Here is a 15742-nt window from a genome sequence, read left to right as displayed (position 1 = left end):
CCCCACTTTTTAAAAAAAGGAGGGAGAGAGAAAACGGAATTATCGACCGGTCAGCCTGACCTCAGTACTGGGTAAAATAATGGAATCAATTATTAAGGATGTCATAGCAGTGCATTTGGAAAGAGGTGACATGATAGGTCCAATTCAGCATGGATTTGTGAAAGGGAAATCATGCTTGACAAATCTTCTGGAATTTTTTGAGGATGTTTCCAGTAAAGTGGACAAGGGAGAACCAGTTGATGTGGTGTATTTGGACTTTCAGAAGGCTTTCGACAAGAGATTAATGTGCAAATTTAAAGCACATGGGATTGGGGGTAGTGTGCTGACATGGATTGAGAACTGGATGTCAGACAGGAAGCAAAGAGTAGGAGTAAATGAGTACTTTTCCAAATGGCAGGCAGTGACTAGTGGGGTACCGCAAGGTTCTGTGCTGAGGCCCCAGCTGTTTACATTGTACATTAATGATTTAGACGAGGGGATTAAATGTAGTATCTCCAAATTTGCGGATGACACGAAGTTGGGTGGCAGTGTGAGCTGCGAGGAGGATGCTATGAGGCTGCAGAGTAACTTGGATAGGTTGGGTGAGTGGGCAAATGCATGGCAGATGTAGTATAATGTGGATAAATGTGAGGTTATCCACTTTGGTGGTAAAAACAGAGAGACAGACTATTATCTGAATGGTGACAGATTAGGAAAAGGGGAGGTGCAATGAGACCTGGGTGTTATGGTACATCAGTCATTGAAGGTTGGCATGCAGGTACAGCAGGCGGTTAAGAAAGCTAATGGCATGTTGGCCTTCATAGCGAGGGGATTTGAGTAAGGTGCAGGGAGGTGTTACTACAGTGGTACAGGGTGTTGGTGAGGCCACACCTGGAGTATTGTGTACAGTTTTGGTCTCCTAACTTGAGGAAGGACATTCTTGCTATTGAGGGAGTGCAGCAAAGGTTCACCAGACTCATTCCCGGGATGGCCGGACTGACATATCAAGAAAGACTGGATCAACTGAGCTTGTATTCACTGGAGTTCAGAAGAATGAGAGGTGATCTCATCGAAACGTTTAAAATTCTGATGGGTATAGACAGGTTAGATGCAGGAAGAATGTTCCCAATGTTGGGGAAGTCCAGAACCAGGGGTCACAGTCAAAGGATAAGGGGTAAGCCATTTAGGACCGAGATGAGGAGAAACTTCTTCACCCAGAGAGTGGTGAACCTGTGGAATTCTCTACCACAGAAAGTTGTTGAGGCCAATTCACTAAATATATTCAAAAAGGAGTTAGATGTAGTCCTTACTACTAGGGGAATCAAGGGGTATGGCGAGAAAGCAGGAATGGGGTACTGAAGTTGCATGTTCAGCCATGAACTCATTGAATGGCGGTGCAGGTTTGAAGGGCCGAATGGCCTACTCCTGCACCTATTTTCTATGTTTCTGTGTTTCTATGAACAAATCTTTGCTGAGAGTTATGAAATATCTCCTTAAATGTTTGCCACTGCATTTCTACAGTCTTACCCTTTAACATATTTTCCCAGTTCACTTGGTGTCAGTGACAAGGGTTGGTTTATATCACATGGGTGGAGATCGGTGTCAGTGACTGTGGGGTTGGTTCAACCTTCTTTGACCTGACCAAGGCCTTTGACACCGTCAACCATGAGGGATTATGGAGTGTACTCTTGAAGTTCGGCTGTCCTCAAAAATTTGTCAGCATCCTCCACTTGCTTCATGATAACATGCAAGCTGTGATCCTGACCATTGGATCACCACAGACCCAGTTCATGTACGGACCGGGGAGAAGCAAGGTTGTGTCATTGCACCAACGCTCTTCTCGATCTTCCTTGCTGCAATGCTACATCTCACCATCAGTAAGCTTCCCGCTGAAGTGGAGATAATCTGTCGAACAAACGGGAAACTGTTCAACCTCCATCGCCTTCAGACCAGATCCAAGGTGGTGCCATCCTCTGTCATCGAATTACAACATGCAGATGATGCTTGTGTCTGCGCTCACTCGGAGGATGAACTCCAAACTATTGTCAATATGTTCACCGTAGCGTCTGAGAGCATAGGCCTTACACGAAACATCCGTAAAATGGTGCTCCATCAACCTGCCCCAGCCACACAGCACTGCTCCCCACTCCCACCCCCTGCCCCTTATCAAAATCCACGATGAGGCCTTGGACAACGTGGATCATTTTTCATACATCAGGAGTCTACCGAAGGAAATCCTTATTAGTCAGAAAATTGTGTTGGGGAAATTGCTGGGATTGAAGGCCGATAAATCCCCAGGGCCTGATAGTCTGCATCCCAGAGTACTTAAGGAAGTGGCCCTAGAAATAGTGGATGCATTAGTGATCATTTTCCAACAGTCTATTGACTCTGGATCAGTTCCTATGGACTGGTGGGTAACTAATGTAACACCACTTTTTAAAAAAGGAGGGAGACAGAAAACAGGTAATTATAGACCGGTCAGCCTGACATCGGTAGTGGGGAAAACGTTGGAATAAATTATTAAGGATGAAATAGCAGCGCATTTGGAAAGCAGTGACAGGATCGGTCCAAGTCAACATGGATTTATGAAAGGGAAATCATGCTTGACAAATCTTCTAGAATCTTTTGAGGATGTAACTAGTAGAGTGGACAAGGGAGAACCAGTGGATGTGGTGTATTTGGACTTTGAAAAAGCTTTTGACAAGGTCCCACACAAGAGATTGGTGTGCAAAATTAAAGCACATGGTATTGGGGGTAATGTATTGACGTGGATAGAGAACTGGTTGGCAGACAGGAAGCAGAGAGTCGGGATAAATGGGTCCTTTTCAGAATGGCAGGCAGTGACTAGTGGGGTGCCGCAGGGCTCAGTGCTGGGACCCCAGCTATTTACAAAATACATCAATGATTTATATGAAGGAATTGAGGGTAATATCTCCAAGTTTGCAGATGACACTAAGCTGGGTGGCAGTGTGAGATGCGAGGAGGATGCTAAGAGGCTGCAGGGTGATTTGGACAGGTTAGGTGAGTGGGCAAATGCATGGCAGATGCAGTATAATGTGGATAAATGTGAGGTTATCCACTTTGGTGGCAAAAACGTGAAGGCAGAATATTATCTGAATGGCGGCAGATTAGAAAAAGGGGAGGTGCAACGAGATCTGGGTGTCATGGTACATCTGTCATTGAAAGTTGGCATACAGGTACAGCAGGCGGTGAAGAAGGCCTGATTTGAATATAGGAACAGGGAGGTCTTACTGCAATTGTACAGGGCCATGGTGAGGCCTCGCCTGGAATACTGTGTTCAGTTTTGGCCTCCTAATCTGAGGAAGGACGTTTTTGCTATTGATGGAGTGCAGCGAAGGTTCACCAGACTGGTTCCCGGGATGGCAGGACTGACATATGAGGAGAGACTGGATTGATTGTGTCTGTATTCACTGGAGTTTAGAAGAATGAGAGGGGATCTCATAGAAACATGTAAAATTCTGACGGGACGGGACAGGTTAGATGCAGGAAGAATCTTCCCGATGTTGGGGAAGTCCAGAACCAGGAGTCACAGTCTAAGCATGAGGGGTAAGCCATTTAGGACTGAGATGAGGACAAACTTCTTCACTCAGAGAGTTGTGAACCTGTGGAATTCTCTACCACAGAGAGTAGTTGATGCCAGTTCGTTAGATATATTCAAGAGGGAGTTAGATATGGCCCTTATGGCTAAAGGGATCAAGGGGTATGGAGAGAAAACAAAAAGGGGTACTGAGGTGAATGATTAACCATGATCTTGTTGAATGGTGGTGAATGCTCGAAGGGCCGAATGGCCTACTCCTGCACCTATTTTCTATGTTACTGTCAACAAGGGCAGATATTGATGACGAGGTCTAACACCACCTTCAGTGTGCCAGCGCAGCGTTTGGTCACCTCAGGAATAATGTGTTTGAAGACCAGAATCTTAAAACCAGCACAAAGCTCATGGTCTACAGAGCAGTAGTGATACCTGCCCTCATAGATACTTCTCAGACATGGACTATGTACAGCAGGCACATCACAGCACTGGAGAAGTTCCATCAACACTGCCCCTGGAAGATCCTGAAAATCCATTGGTAGGATAGGTGCACCAACGTCTGTTGTCGCGCAGGCCAACATCCTCAGCATTGAAGCACTGACCACGCTCGATCAGCTATGATAGACGGGCCACATCGTCCATAAGCCCGATATGAAACTCCCAAAGCAAGCGATCTACTCGGAGCTTCAACACGGCAAGCGAGCCCCAGGGGGGCAGAGGAAACTCTTCAAGGACACCCTCAAGGCCTCCAAGAAGAAGTTGAACATCCCCACCGACTCCTGGGAATCTCTGGCGCAAGATTACTCAAAGTGGAAGAGAATAATCCGTGAGGGCGTCGAACACTTCGAGTCTCTCCACCTGGAGCAAGTGGAGACCAAACGCAGACAGCAGGAGGAGCGCACGACAACCCAAGCACTTCAACAAACCGGCACTTCAACCAACACACTTTCAACCACCGTCTGTCCAACCTGCGACAGAGACTGGAGCTCCCGCACTGGACTTAACAGACATCTGAGATCTCGTTTTTAATGTGGAAACAAGTCATCCGCAACTCCAAGGGACTGCCGATGATGATGATGGTTGGTTTATATCAGACAGGAGGAGATTGGTGTCAGTGACTGTGAGGTGGGTTTATATCAGACAGGAGGAGATTGGTGTCAGTGACTGTGGGGTGGGTTTATATCAGACAGGAGGAGATTGGTGTCAGTGACTGTGGGGTGGGTTTATATCAGACAGGAGGAGATTGGTGTCAGTGACTGTGGGGTGGGTTTATATCAGACAGGAGGGGATTGGTGTCAGTGACTGTGGGGTGGGTTTATATCAGACAGGAGGAGATTGGTGTCAGTGACTGTGGGGTGGGTTTATATCAGACAGGAGGGGATTGGTGTCAGTGAGTGTGGGGTGGGTTTATATCAGACAGGAGGGGATTGGTGTCAGTGACTGTGGGGTGGGTTTATATCAGACAGGAGGAGATTGGTGTCAGTGACTGTGGGGTGGGTTTATATCAGACAAGAGGAGATTGGTGTCAGTGACTGTGGGGTGGGTTTATATCAGACAGGAGGAGATTGGTGTCAGTGACTGTGGGGTGGGTTTATATCAGACAGGAGGGGATTGGTGTCAGTGACTGTGGGATTGGTTTATATCAGACAGGAGATTGGTGTCAGTGACTGTGGGGTGGGTTTATATCAGACAGGAGATTGGTGTCAGTGACTGTGGGATTGGTTTATATCAGACAGGAGATTGGTGTCAGTGACTGTGGGGTGGGTTTATATCAGACAGGAGATTGGTGTCAGTGACTGTGGGGTGGGTTTATATCAGACAGGAGATTGGTGTCAGTGACTGTGGGGTAGGTTTATATCAGACAGGAGGGGATTGGTGTCAGTGACTGTGGGGTGGGTTTATATCAGACAGGAGGGGATTGGTGTCAGTGACTGTGGGGTGGGTTTATATCAGACAGGAGGAGATTGGTGTCAGTGACTGTGGGCTGGGTTTATATCAGACAGGAGGGGATTGGTGTCAGTGACTGTGGGGTGGGTTTATATCAGACAGGAGGGGATTGGTGTCAGTGACTGTGGGGTGGGTTTATATCAGACAGGAGGGGATTGGTGTCAGTGACTGTGGGGTGGGTTTATATCAGACAGGAGGGGATTGGTGTCAGTGACTGTGGGGTGGGTTTATATCAGACAGGAGGGGATTGGTGTCAGTGACCGTGGGGTGGGTTTATATCAGACAGGAGGGGATTGGTGTCAGTGACTGTGGGGTGGGTTTATATCAGACAGGAGGAGATTGGTGTCAGTGACTGTGGGGTGGGTTTATATCAGACAGGAGGGGATTGGTGTCAGTGATTGTGGGATTGGTTTATATCAGACAGGAGGTGATTGGTTTCATGAAGTCAAAGCAGTTTACAACACATAAGGAGGCCATTTGGCCCATTGTGTCTGTGCAGTCGAAAAAGAGCTATCCAGCCTAATCCCACTTTCTAGCTCTTGGTCCGTAGCCCTTTAGGTTACAGCACTTTAAGTGCATATCCAAGTACTTTTGTAAATGTGATGACGGTTTCTGCCTCGACTACTCTTTCAGGCAGTAAGTCCCAGACTCCTACCTCGCTCTGGAAGTTATGCTAGAACTGTGTAAAACACTAGTTAGGCCACAGCTCGAGTACTCACACAGTTCTTGTCACCACATCACCCTACTGGGCCGAGCACGGGCTTACCCTACTGGGCCGAGCACCGGCTCACCCTACTGTGCCCAGCACGGGCTCACCCTACTGGGCCCAGCACCGGCTCAACCTACTGGGCCCAGCACCGGCTCACCCTACTGGGCCCAACACCGGCTCACCCTACTGGGCCCAGCATCGGCTCAACCTACTGGGCCCAGCATCGGCTCACCCTACTGGGCCCAACACGGGCTCACCCTACTGGGCCCAGCACCGGCTCAACCTACTGGGCCCAGCACGGGCTCACCCTACTGGGCCCAGCACGGGCTCACCCTACTGGGCCCAGCATCGGCTCAACCTACTGGGCCCAGCACGGGCTCACCCTACTGGGCCCAGCACGGGCTCACCCTACTGGGCCCAGCACGAGCTCACCCTACTGGGCCCAGCACCGGCTCAACCTACTGGGCCCAGCACGGGCTCACCCTACTGGGCCCAGCACGGGCTCACCCTACTGGGCCAGCACGGGCTCACCCTACTGGGCCCAGCACGGGCTCACCCTACTGGGCCCAGCACGGGCTCACCCTACTGGGCCCAGCACCGGCTCACCCTACTGGGCCCAGCACCGGCTCACCCTCCTGGTCCGAGCACGGGCTCACCCTACTGGGCCCAGCACCGGCTCACCCTACTGGGCCCAGCACCGGCTCACCCTCCTGGGCCGAGCACGGACTCACCCTACTGGGCCCAGCACCGGCTCACCCTACTGGGCCCAACACGGGCTCACCCGACTGGGCCCAGCACCGGCTCACCCTCCTGGGCCGAGCACGGACTCACCCTACTGGGCCCAGCACCGGCTCACCCTACTGGGCCGAACACGGACTCACCCTACTGGGCCCAGCACCGGCTCACCCTACTGGGCCCAACACGGGCTCACCCGACTGGGCCCAGCACCGGCTCACCCTACTGGGCCCAGCACCGGCTCACCCTACTGGGCCCAGCACCGGCTCACCCTACTGGGCCCAGCACCGGCTCACCCTACTGGGCCCAGCACGGGCTCACCCTACTGGGCCCAGCACCGGCTCACCCTACTGGGCCCAGCACCGGCTCACCCTACTGGGCCCAGCATGGGCTCACCCTACTGGGCCCAGCACGGGCTCACCCTACTGGGCCCAGCACCGGCTCACCCTACTGGGCCAAACACGGGCTCACCCTACTGGGCCCAGCACTGGCTCAACCTACTGGGCCCAGCACCGGCTCACCCTACTGGGCCCAGCACGGGCTCACCCTACTGGGTCCAGTTCGGGCTCACCCTACTGGGCCGAGCACGGGCTCAACCTACTGGGCCCAGCACTGGCTCACCCTACTGGGCCCAGCACCGGCTCACCCTACTGGGCCCAGCACCGGCTCACCCTACTGGGCCCAGCACTGGCTCAACCTACTGGGCCCAGCACCGGCTCAACCTACTGGGCCCAGCACGGGCTCACCCTACCGGGACCAGCACTGGCTCACCCTACTGGGTCCAGCACGGGCTCACCCTACTGGGCCCAGCACGGGCTCACCCTACCGGGACCAGCACTGGCTCACCCTACTGGGTCCAGCACGGGCTCACCCTACTGGGCCCAGCACGGGCTCACCCTACTGGACCAGCACAATAGAACCAGTGTTCAGCAGAGAAAATCAGCAGCTCATTGATTTTATTCACACTCTGCGCACAGCGGGTGCAGAACTGAACGCAACCTTGTGAGCTGTAATTGCATCGTCGCAGTCACACGGTCGATTCACTCGGTCATCCAACCTGCTGAGACACCAGTGAGTTCACAAGTGACTGCAGGGGTTGGATTCTACTGTTAATTGCATTCTAACTGAGTCGTGTTTGTTCTGTCAGTTGGGGTTTGTTTCTGCTGATGTTAATAACCCCTATAACTGGGCTGGAGTTAAACATATTGATATTTCAATTAACAGAGTGTCGATATTTGATGTCTCCAAAATAAGGAGACTAATTGATGTCCTGTTACCAACTGCACCATTTTGGGCCTCTTCTCCTTTCTAACTCTACATTATTTCAGTTCTTACCTTCAGTTACTCTCAGGGACAAGACCCAGTTCCCCCTACCTTCCAGAGTACCTCACCTAGCCTTGGTATCGAGGGAAGGTGTCCGTAACATTGCCCGGGATCACGAAACACAAAACCCAGTCTGTTAATCACTTTCAGATACTGGACTTAGCGTGTGCCCCACAGCATCTCTTTCATCTTCGATGTGTGAAGGAAGCATCACACCTCCAAACCGGTAGCAATACGGTGGAGGAGGATTTCCTGGAGTGTATTAGGGATGGTTTTCTGGACCAATATGTCAAGGAACCAACTAGACGGCTGGCCATCCTAGACTGGGTGATGTGTAATGAGAAACGACTAATTAGCAATCTTGTTGTGCGAGGCCCCTTGGGGAAGAGTGACCATAATATGGTAGAATTCTTTATTAAGATGGAGAGTGACAGTTAATTCAGAGACTAGGGTCCTGAACTTAAAGAAAGGTAACTTCGATGGTATGAGGTGTGAATTGACTAGAATAGACTGGCAAATGATACTTAAAGGGTTGACGATGGATAGGCAATGGCAAACATTTAAAGATCACATGGATGAACTTCAACAATTGTACATCCCTGACTGGAGTAAAAATAAAATGGGGAACGTGGCTCAACCGTGGCTAACGAGGGAAATTAGCGATAGTGTTAAATCCAAGGAAGAGACATATAAATCGGCCAGAAAAAGCAGCAAACCTGAGGACTGGGAGAAATTTAGAATTCAGCAGAGGAGGACAAAGGGTTCAATTAGGAGGGAGAAAATAGAGTATGAGAGTAAACTTGCTGGGAACATAAAAACTGTCTGCAAAAGCTTCTATAGGTATGTGAAGTGAAGAAGATTAGTGAAGACAAACGTAGGTCCCTTGCAGTCAGATTCAGGTGAATTTATAATGGGGAACAAAGAAATGGTGGACCAGTTGAACAAATATTTTGGTTCTGTCTTCACGAAGGAAGACACAAATAACCGTCTGGAAATACTAGGGGACCGAGGGTCTCATGAGAAGGAGGAACTGAAGGATATCCTTATTAGGCGGGAAATTGTGTTGGAAAATTGATGGGACTGAAGGCCGATCAATCCCCAGGGCCTGATAGTCTGCATCCCAGAGTACTTGGGGAAGTGGCCCGAGAAATAGTGGATGGATTGGTGATCATTTTCCAACTGTCTATCAACTCTGGATCAGTTCCTATGGACTGGAGGGTAGCTGATGTAACACCACTTTTTAAAAAAGGAGGGAGAGAGAAAACTGGTAATTATAGACCGGTTAACCTGACATCAGTAGTGGGGAAAATGTTGGAATCAATTATTAAAGATGAAATAACAGTGCATTTGGAAAGCAGTGACAGAATCTGTCCAAGTCAGCATGGATTTATGAAAGTGAAATCATGCTTGACAAATCTTCTGGAATTTTTTGAGGATGTAACGAGTAGAGTGGACAAGGGAGAACCAGTGGATGTGGTGTATTTGGACTTTCAAAAGGCTTTTGACAAGGTTCCACACAAGAGATTGGTGTGCAAAATTAAAGCACATGGTATTGGGAGTAATGTACTGACGTGGATAGAGAACTGGTTGGCAGACAGGAAGCAGAGAGTCGGGATAAATGTGTCCTTTTCAAAATGGCAGGCAGTGACTAGTGGGGTGCCGCAGGGCTCAGTGCTGGGACCCCAGCTATTTACAATATACATCAATGATTTGGATGAAGAAATTGAATGTAATATCTCCAAGTTTGCAGATGACACTAAGCTGGGTGGCAGTGTGAGCTGTGAGGAGGATGCTAAGAGGCTGCACAGTGACTTGGACAGGTTAGGTGAATGGGCAAATACATGGCAGATGTAGTATAATGTGGATAAATGTGAGGTTATCCATTTTGGGGACAAAAACACGAAGGCAGATTATTATCTGAATGGCGGCAGATTAGGAAAAGGGGAGGTGCAACGAGACCTGGGTGTCATGGTACATCAGTCTTTGAAAGTTGGCATGCAGGTACAGCAGGCGGTGAAGAAGGCAAATGGTATGTTGGCCTTCATAGCTAGGGGATTTGAATATAGGAGTGGGGAGGTCTTACTGCAGTTGTACAGGGCCTTGGTGAAACCACACCTTGAGTATTGTGTACAGTTTTGGTCTCCTAATCTGAGAAAGGATATTCTTGCTATTGGGAGTGTGCAGCGAAGGTTCACCAGACTGATTCCCAGGATGGCAGGACTGACATATGAAGAAAGACTGGATCGACTTGGCCTGTATTCACTGGAGTTTAGAAGAGTGAGAGGAGATCTCATAGAAACATGTAAAATTCTGATGAGATTGGACAGGTTAGATGGAGGAAGAATGTTCCCGATGTTGGGGAAGTCCAGAACCAGGAGTCACAGTCTAAGGATAAGGGATATGCCATTTAGGACCGAGATGAGGAGAAACTTCTTGATGCAGAGAATTGTGAACCTGTGGAATTCTCTACCACAGAAAGTTGGTGAGGCCAGTTCATTAGATATATTCAAAAGGGAGTGAGATGTGGCCCTTACCGCTAAAGGGATCAAGAGGTATGGAGAGAAAGCAGGAATGGGGTACTGAAGTTGCAAAAATGATCAGCCATGATCATATTGAATGGTGTTGCAGGCTTGAAGGGCCGAATGGCCTGCTCCAGCACCTATTTTCTCTGTTTCTAAGCTTTTAGAGAGGGTACAGAAGGAAATGTGCCAGGGATGAGGGACTTCTGTTATGTGGAGAGACTGGTGAAAATTTGACAAGAGAGCAGGAAAGGGTAAAAGGAGATTTGATGGAGATGTACAAAATTATGAACGATTTAGATAAAGTAAACACGGAGAAAGTGTTTCCAGTGGGTAGGTAACCAGAGGAGTCAGACTTCCGATGATTGGCAAAATAACAAGAGGTGAGATGTGGGATCATTTGTTCCCCAGCGAATTGTTATGATCTGGAATGCATTGTCTGAAAGGGTGGTGGAAGCAGATTCAATAGTAACTTTCAAAAGGGAATTGGATAAATACTTGCAGGGAAAAATATACTGAGCCACGGGTAAAGAGCAGAGCAGTGAGACTCATTGAACAGCTCCACCAAAGAGCCGGCACAGACACGATGGGCCGCAAGGCCTCCTGTGATGTACCACTCCCCGACAATGGCGGATGATCTTGCCCAGAGTGCACCGCCTGGGGGAATATGCCCCATCTCCATCCGCAGGGGAGCAGCGCGTGGGAAGGGCTTGTCCCCGGAGAGCACCTCCCTGTGCGGAGAGGCTCCCGGAGACTGAGCGGTGCGAGCAACACCGAGTGCGGCTCTCGGGCCCCGGGCAACACCGACTGTGGCTCTCAGGGCCTGGGCAACATCGAGTGTGGCTCTCAGGGCCTGGGCAACACCGAGTGTGGCTCTCAGGCCCCGGGCAACACCGAGTGTGGCTCTCAGGGCCCGGGCAACACCGAGTGTGGCTCTCGGTCCCCGGACAACACCGAGTGCGGCTCTCAGGGCCCGGGCAACACCGAGTGTGGCTCTCGGTCCCCGGACAACACCGAGTGCGGCTCTCAGGGCCCGGGCAATACCGAGTGTGGCTCTTGGTCCCCGGGCAACACCGAGTGCGGCTCTCAGGGCCCGGGCAACACCGAGTGCGGCTCTCAGGCCCCGGGCAACACCGAGTGCGGCTCTCAAGGCCCGGGCAATACCGAGTGTGGCTCTTGGTCCCCGGGCAACACCGAGTGTGGCTCACAGGGCCCCGGGCAAAACCGAGTGCGGCTCTCAGGCCCCGGGCAACACCGAGTGCGGCTCTCAGGGCCCGGGCAACACCGAATGTGGCTCACAGGGCCCCGGGCAACACCGAGTGCGGCTCTCAGGCCCCGGGCAACACCGAGTGCGGCTCTCAGGCCCCGGGCAACACCGAGTGCGGCTCTCAGTCCCCGGGCAACACCGAGTGCGGCTCTCAGGGCCCGGGCAATACCGAGTGCGGCTCTCAGGGCCCGGGCAATACCGAGTGTGGCTCTCGGTCCCCGGGCAACACCGAGTGCGGCTCGCAGGGCCCGGGCAATACCGAGTGTGGCTCTTGGTCCCCGGGCAACACCGAGTGTGGCTCTCGGTACCCGGACAACACCAAGTGCGGCTCTCAGGCCCCGGGCAACACCGAGTGCGGCTCTTGGTCCCCGGGCAACACCGAGTGCGGCTCTCAGGCCCTGGGCAATACCGAGTGTGGCTCTCGGTCCCCGGACAACACCGAGTGCGGCTCTCAGGGCCCGGGCAATACCGAGTGTGGCTCTTGGTCCCCGGGCAACACCGAGTGCGGCTCTTAGGCCCCGGGCAACACCGAGTGCGGCTCACGGGGCCCCGGGCAACACCGAGTGTGGCTCTCAGGCCCCGGGCAACACCGAGTGCGGCTCTCAGGCCCTGGGCAACACCGAGTGCGGCTCTCAGGCCCCGGGCAACACCGAGTGTGGCTCACGGGGCCTCGGGCAACACCGAGTGTGGCTCTTGGTCCCCGGGCAACACCGAGTGCGGCTCTCATGCCTCGGGCAATACCGAGCGTGGCTCTTGGTCCCCGGGCAACACCGAGTGCGGCTCTCAGGCCCTGGGCAACACCGAGTGCGGCTCTCAGGCCCCGGGCAACACCGAGTGTGGCTCACGGGGCCTCGGGCAACACCGAGTGTGGCTCTTGGTCCCCGGGCAACACCGAGTGCGGCTCTCAGGCCCTGGGCAATACCGAGTGTGGCTCTCGGTCCCCGGACAGCACCGAGTGCGGCTCTCAGGGCCCGGGCAATACCGAGTGTGGCTCTCGGTCCCCGGGCAACACCGAGTGCGGCTCTCAGGCCCCGGGCAACACCGAGTGCGGCTCACGGGGCCCCGGGCAACACCGAGTGTGGCTCTCAGGCCCCGGGCAACACCGAGTGCGGCTCTCAGGCCCTGGGCAACACCGAGTGCGGCTCTCAGGCCCCGGGCAACACCGAGTGTGGCTCACGGAGCCCTGGGCTACACCAAGTGCGGCTCTCAGGCCCCGGGCAACACCGAGTGCGGCTCTCATGCCTCGGGCAATACCGAGTGCGGCTCACGGGGCCCCGGGCAACACCGAGTGCGGCTCTCAGGCCCCGGGCAACACCGAGTGCGGCTCACGGGGCCCCGGGCAACACCGAGTGCGGCTCACGGGGCCCCAGGCAACATCGAGTGCGGCTCTCGGTCCCCGGGCAACACCGAGTGCGGCTCACGGGGCCCCGGGCAACACCGAGTGCGGCTCTCAGGCCCCGGGCAACACCGAGTGCGGCTCTCATGCCTCGGGCAACACCGAGTGCAGCTCACAGGGCCCCGGGCGACACCGAGTGCGGCTCTCAGGCCCCGAGTCAGAGCCGCCGGGCCCGGCATCAGCAAATCCTGGGGACAGCGCCTCCCCCACACCAGGAAAACAACAACTTGCATTTATACAGCAGACCCAGCAATTCCCAGCCGCTCTCTATCAGGGTGGGTGCTGGATGCGGAAGTCGCTCCCTGGCCTCCTGTACAGTGTGGTATTAGGCACTCCCTTAAATTGAGGATAACCTGCTTCCACACCAAAAAGGGATGAATTCACAGATTTTTCAACATGGGACCTGATATTCAAGGTCCCGAACTACATATTGAAGGGTGGAAGATGCCTGTGCGTGGATTCTTTTAACGTGGGTGACCGTTGCACACCAGCCACCATTCGGGCTGGACAGAGCAAAGTCTTGGTCCAGTGGTAAGGGTTAACCAAGACGAATGGAGACCAGCTCTGCTGCACATACTCCTACTGCCCATAGATCGCAGTGTGGGCTGGCCCATGTGTCCTTGGGCCCTCGCCTTTTCCGGGCCCCGTACTCGCACCTCTTGTGGGCGTCAATCTCTCCACCCCGAACTCTCGCCTCTCATGGGCCCCAATCCCTCTGCCCCGAACTCTCGCCTCTCATGGGACCCAATCACTCCGCCCCGAACTCTCGCCTCTCCTTGGCCCCAATCTCTCCGCCCCGAACTCTCGCTTCTCATGGGCCCCAATCTCTCTGCCCCGAACTCTTGCCTCTCCTTGGCCCTAATCTCTCCACCCTGAACTCTCACCTCTCATGGGCCCTAATCTCTCCGCCCCGAACTCTCGCCTCTCATAGGCCCCAATCCCTCTGCCACGAACTTGTGCCTCTCATGGGCCCCAATCTCTCCACCCCAAACTCTCGCCTCTCCTTGGCCCCGATCTCTCGCTGCTCCTCCACCCCGACCTCACCGCTCCCCTGCTGCTTGCCGCATCGCCTGTTGTACCTGGGCCATTCCAATGGTCCTGCCCACGCATCAATCGGCGACCTGGATTACGGTACAAAGCAAAATCTAGTCTCTCAAGTCCCCAAATCTAGGGCAATTTAGAGTAGATCGCCGCTCACCTATGCTACACATGTAAGAAAGACGCTTTGGATACCTGGCCTCCTGTATGAGTCTGTTTGTTGCATCAGTTTGAGCTGGAGTGGAGATGGAGGAGTAGCTGCTGGGTTTCACCCCCAGTAATTCTGGGCCCAGTGGAATAAACAATTCCCCATATGAGACTTTAATTGGAGGTGGGTTCCCTTCCCTGAAGGACATTAATGAACCAGTTGGGTTTTACTACAAACTGGCAGCTTTCATGGTTACTGTTTCTGGTGCTGGCCCCACAAATGACTAAGTTCATTAAGCTCAATTTCTCAACCTGCCTTTGTGTTTTGTGGGTTCTCTCTCACCTACCATTTTTCCTGTCTGAAATTCACTTTACAGGGTATTAAAAGCGGAGGATTTGTCAACCGGAGGCTCAAACCAAACATCACATTAAGATCTGATGAAGTCGCTCAATTCATCGGGACCTGAATAGGCCTTTGACCGTGGAAGCAAAAAGCACTGTTCACAGCGGGGAGAAACAGTACACGTGCTGTGTGTGTGGACAAGGCTTCAGTCTATTGTCCAACCTGGAGAGACACAAGTGCAGTCACACTGGGGAGAAACCGTGTAAATGTGGGGACTGTGGGAAACGTTTCAACTCCCCGTCCCAGCTGGAAACACATCGGCGAGTTCACACTGGGAAGAGGCTGTTCACCTGCTCCGGGTGTGGGAAGGGATTCACTACATCATCCCACCTGCTGACACACCAGCAAATTCACAAGTAACTGCAGGGGTTGGATTCTGTTGTTATTGCTGCTGTTAATCGCATCCTAACTGAACCATGTTCATTCTGACAGTTGGGGTTTGTTTCTGCTGATGTTAATAACTCCTGTAACTGAACTGGAGTTTAATATTTGGAATATATGCAAATAAATTAGTGTTGCTTTCAACACATTGCTATAGATTTTTGTCCTTCCCACCCGAGTGTTTAGCATCACCTCAGAGAGGACAATCTGGGGGGAGGATCGTATGGGGGGAGATCTTCAGCCTGGAAACAGTCCTTCAGGACCACACAGAGGGGCAAATGGCACTTTGGTCTTTCTCATCTCTCTTCACTGACAGCAAAGTCACCATGCGGGTTAATCTTGATG

The 15742-nt window shown here is 52.6% G+C and overlaps 1 protein-coding gene across 1 annotated transcript; it reads left to right on the top strand.

Moving 5' to 3' along the window:
* Positions 1-11432: 11432 nt before the first annotated feature.
* On the top strand, positions 11433-12547 carry LOC139256419 (uncharacterized PPE family protein PPE62-like). The gene is made up of 3 exons (XM_070874217.1): positions 11433-11645; positions 11736-11993; positions 12128-12547. Exons 1-3 carry the CDS (start codon positions 11433-11435, stop codon positions 12545-12547), a joined length of 891 nt encoding a protein of 296 aa, XP_070730318.1.
* Positions 12548-15742: the final 3195 nt, after the last annotated feature.

This window comes from Pristiophorus japonicus, chromosome 3 (genome assembly GCF_044704955.1).
Source record: "Pristiophorus japonicus isolate sPriJap1 chromosome 3, sPriJap1.hap1, whole genome shotgun sequence".
Taxonomy (NCBI): Eukaryota; Metazoa; Chordata; class Chondrichthyes; family Pristiophoridae; genus Pristiophorus; species Pristiophorus japonicus.
This window is presented reverse-complemented; position numbering and strand designations above follow the sequence as displayed.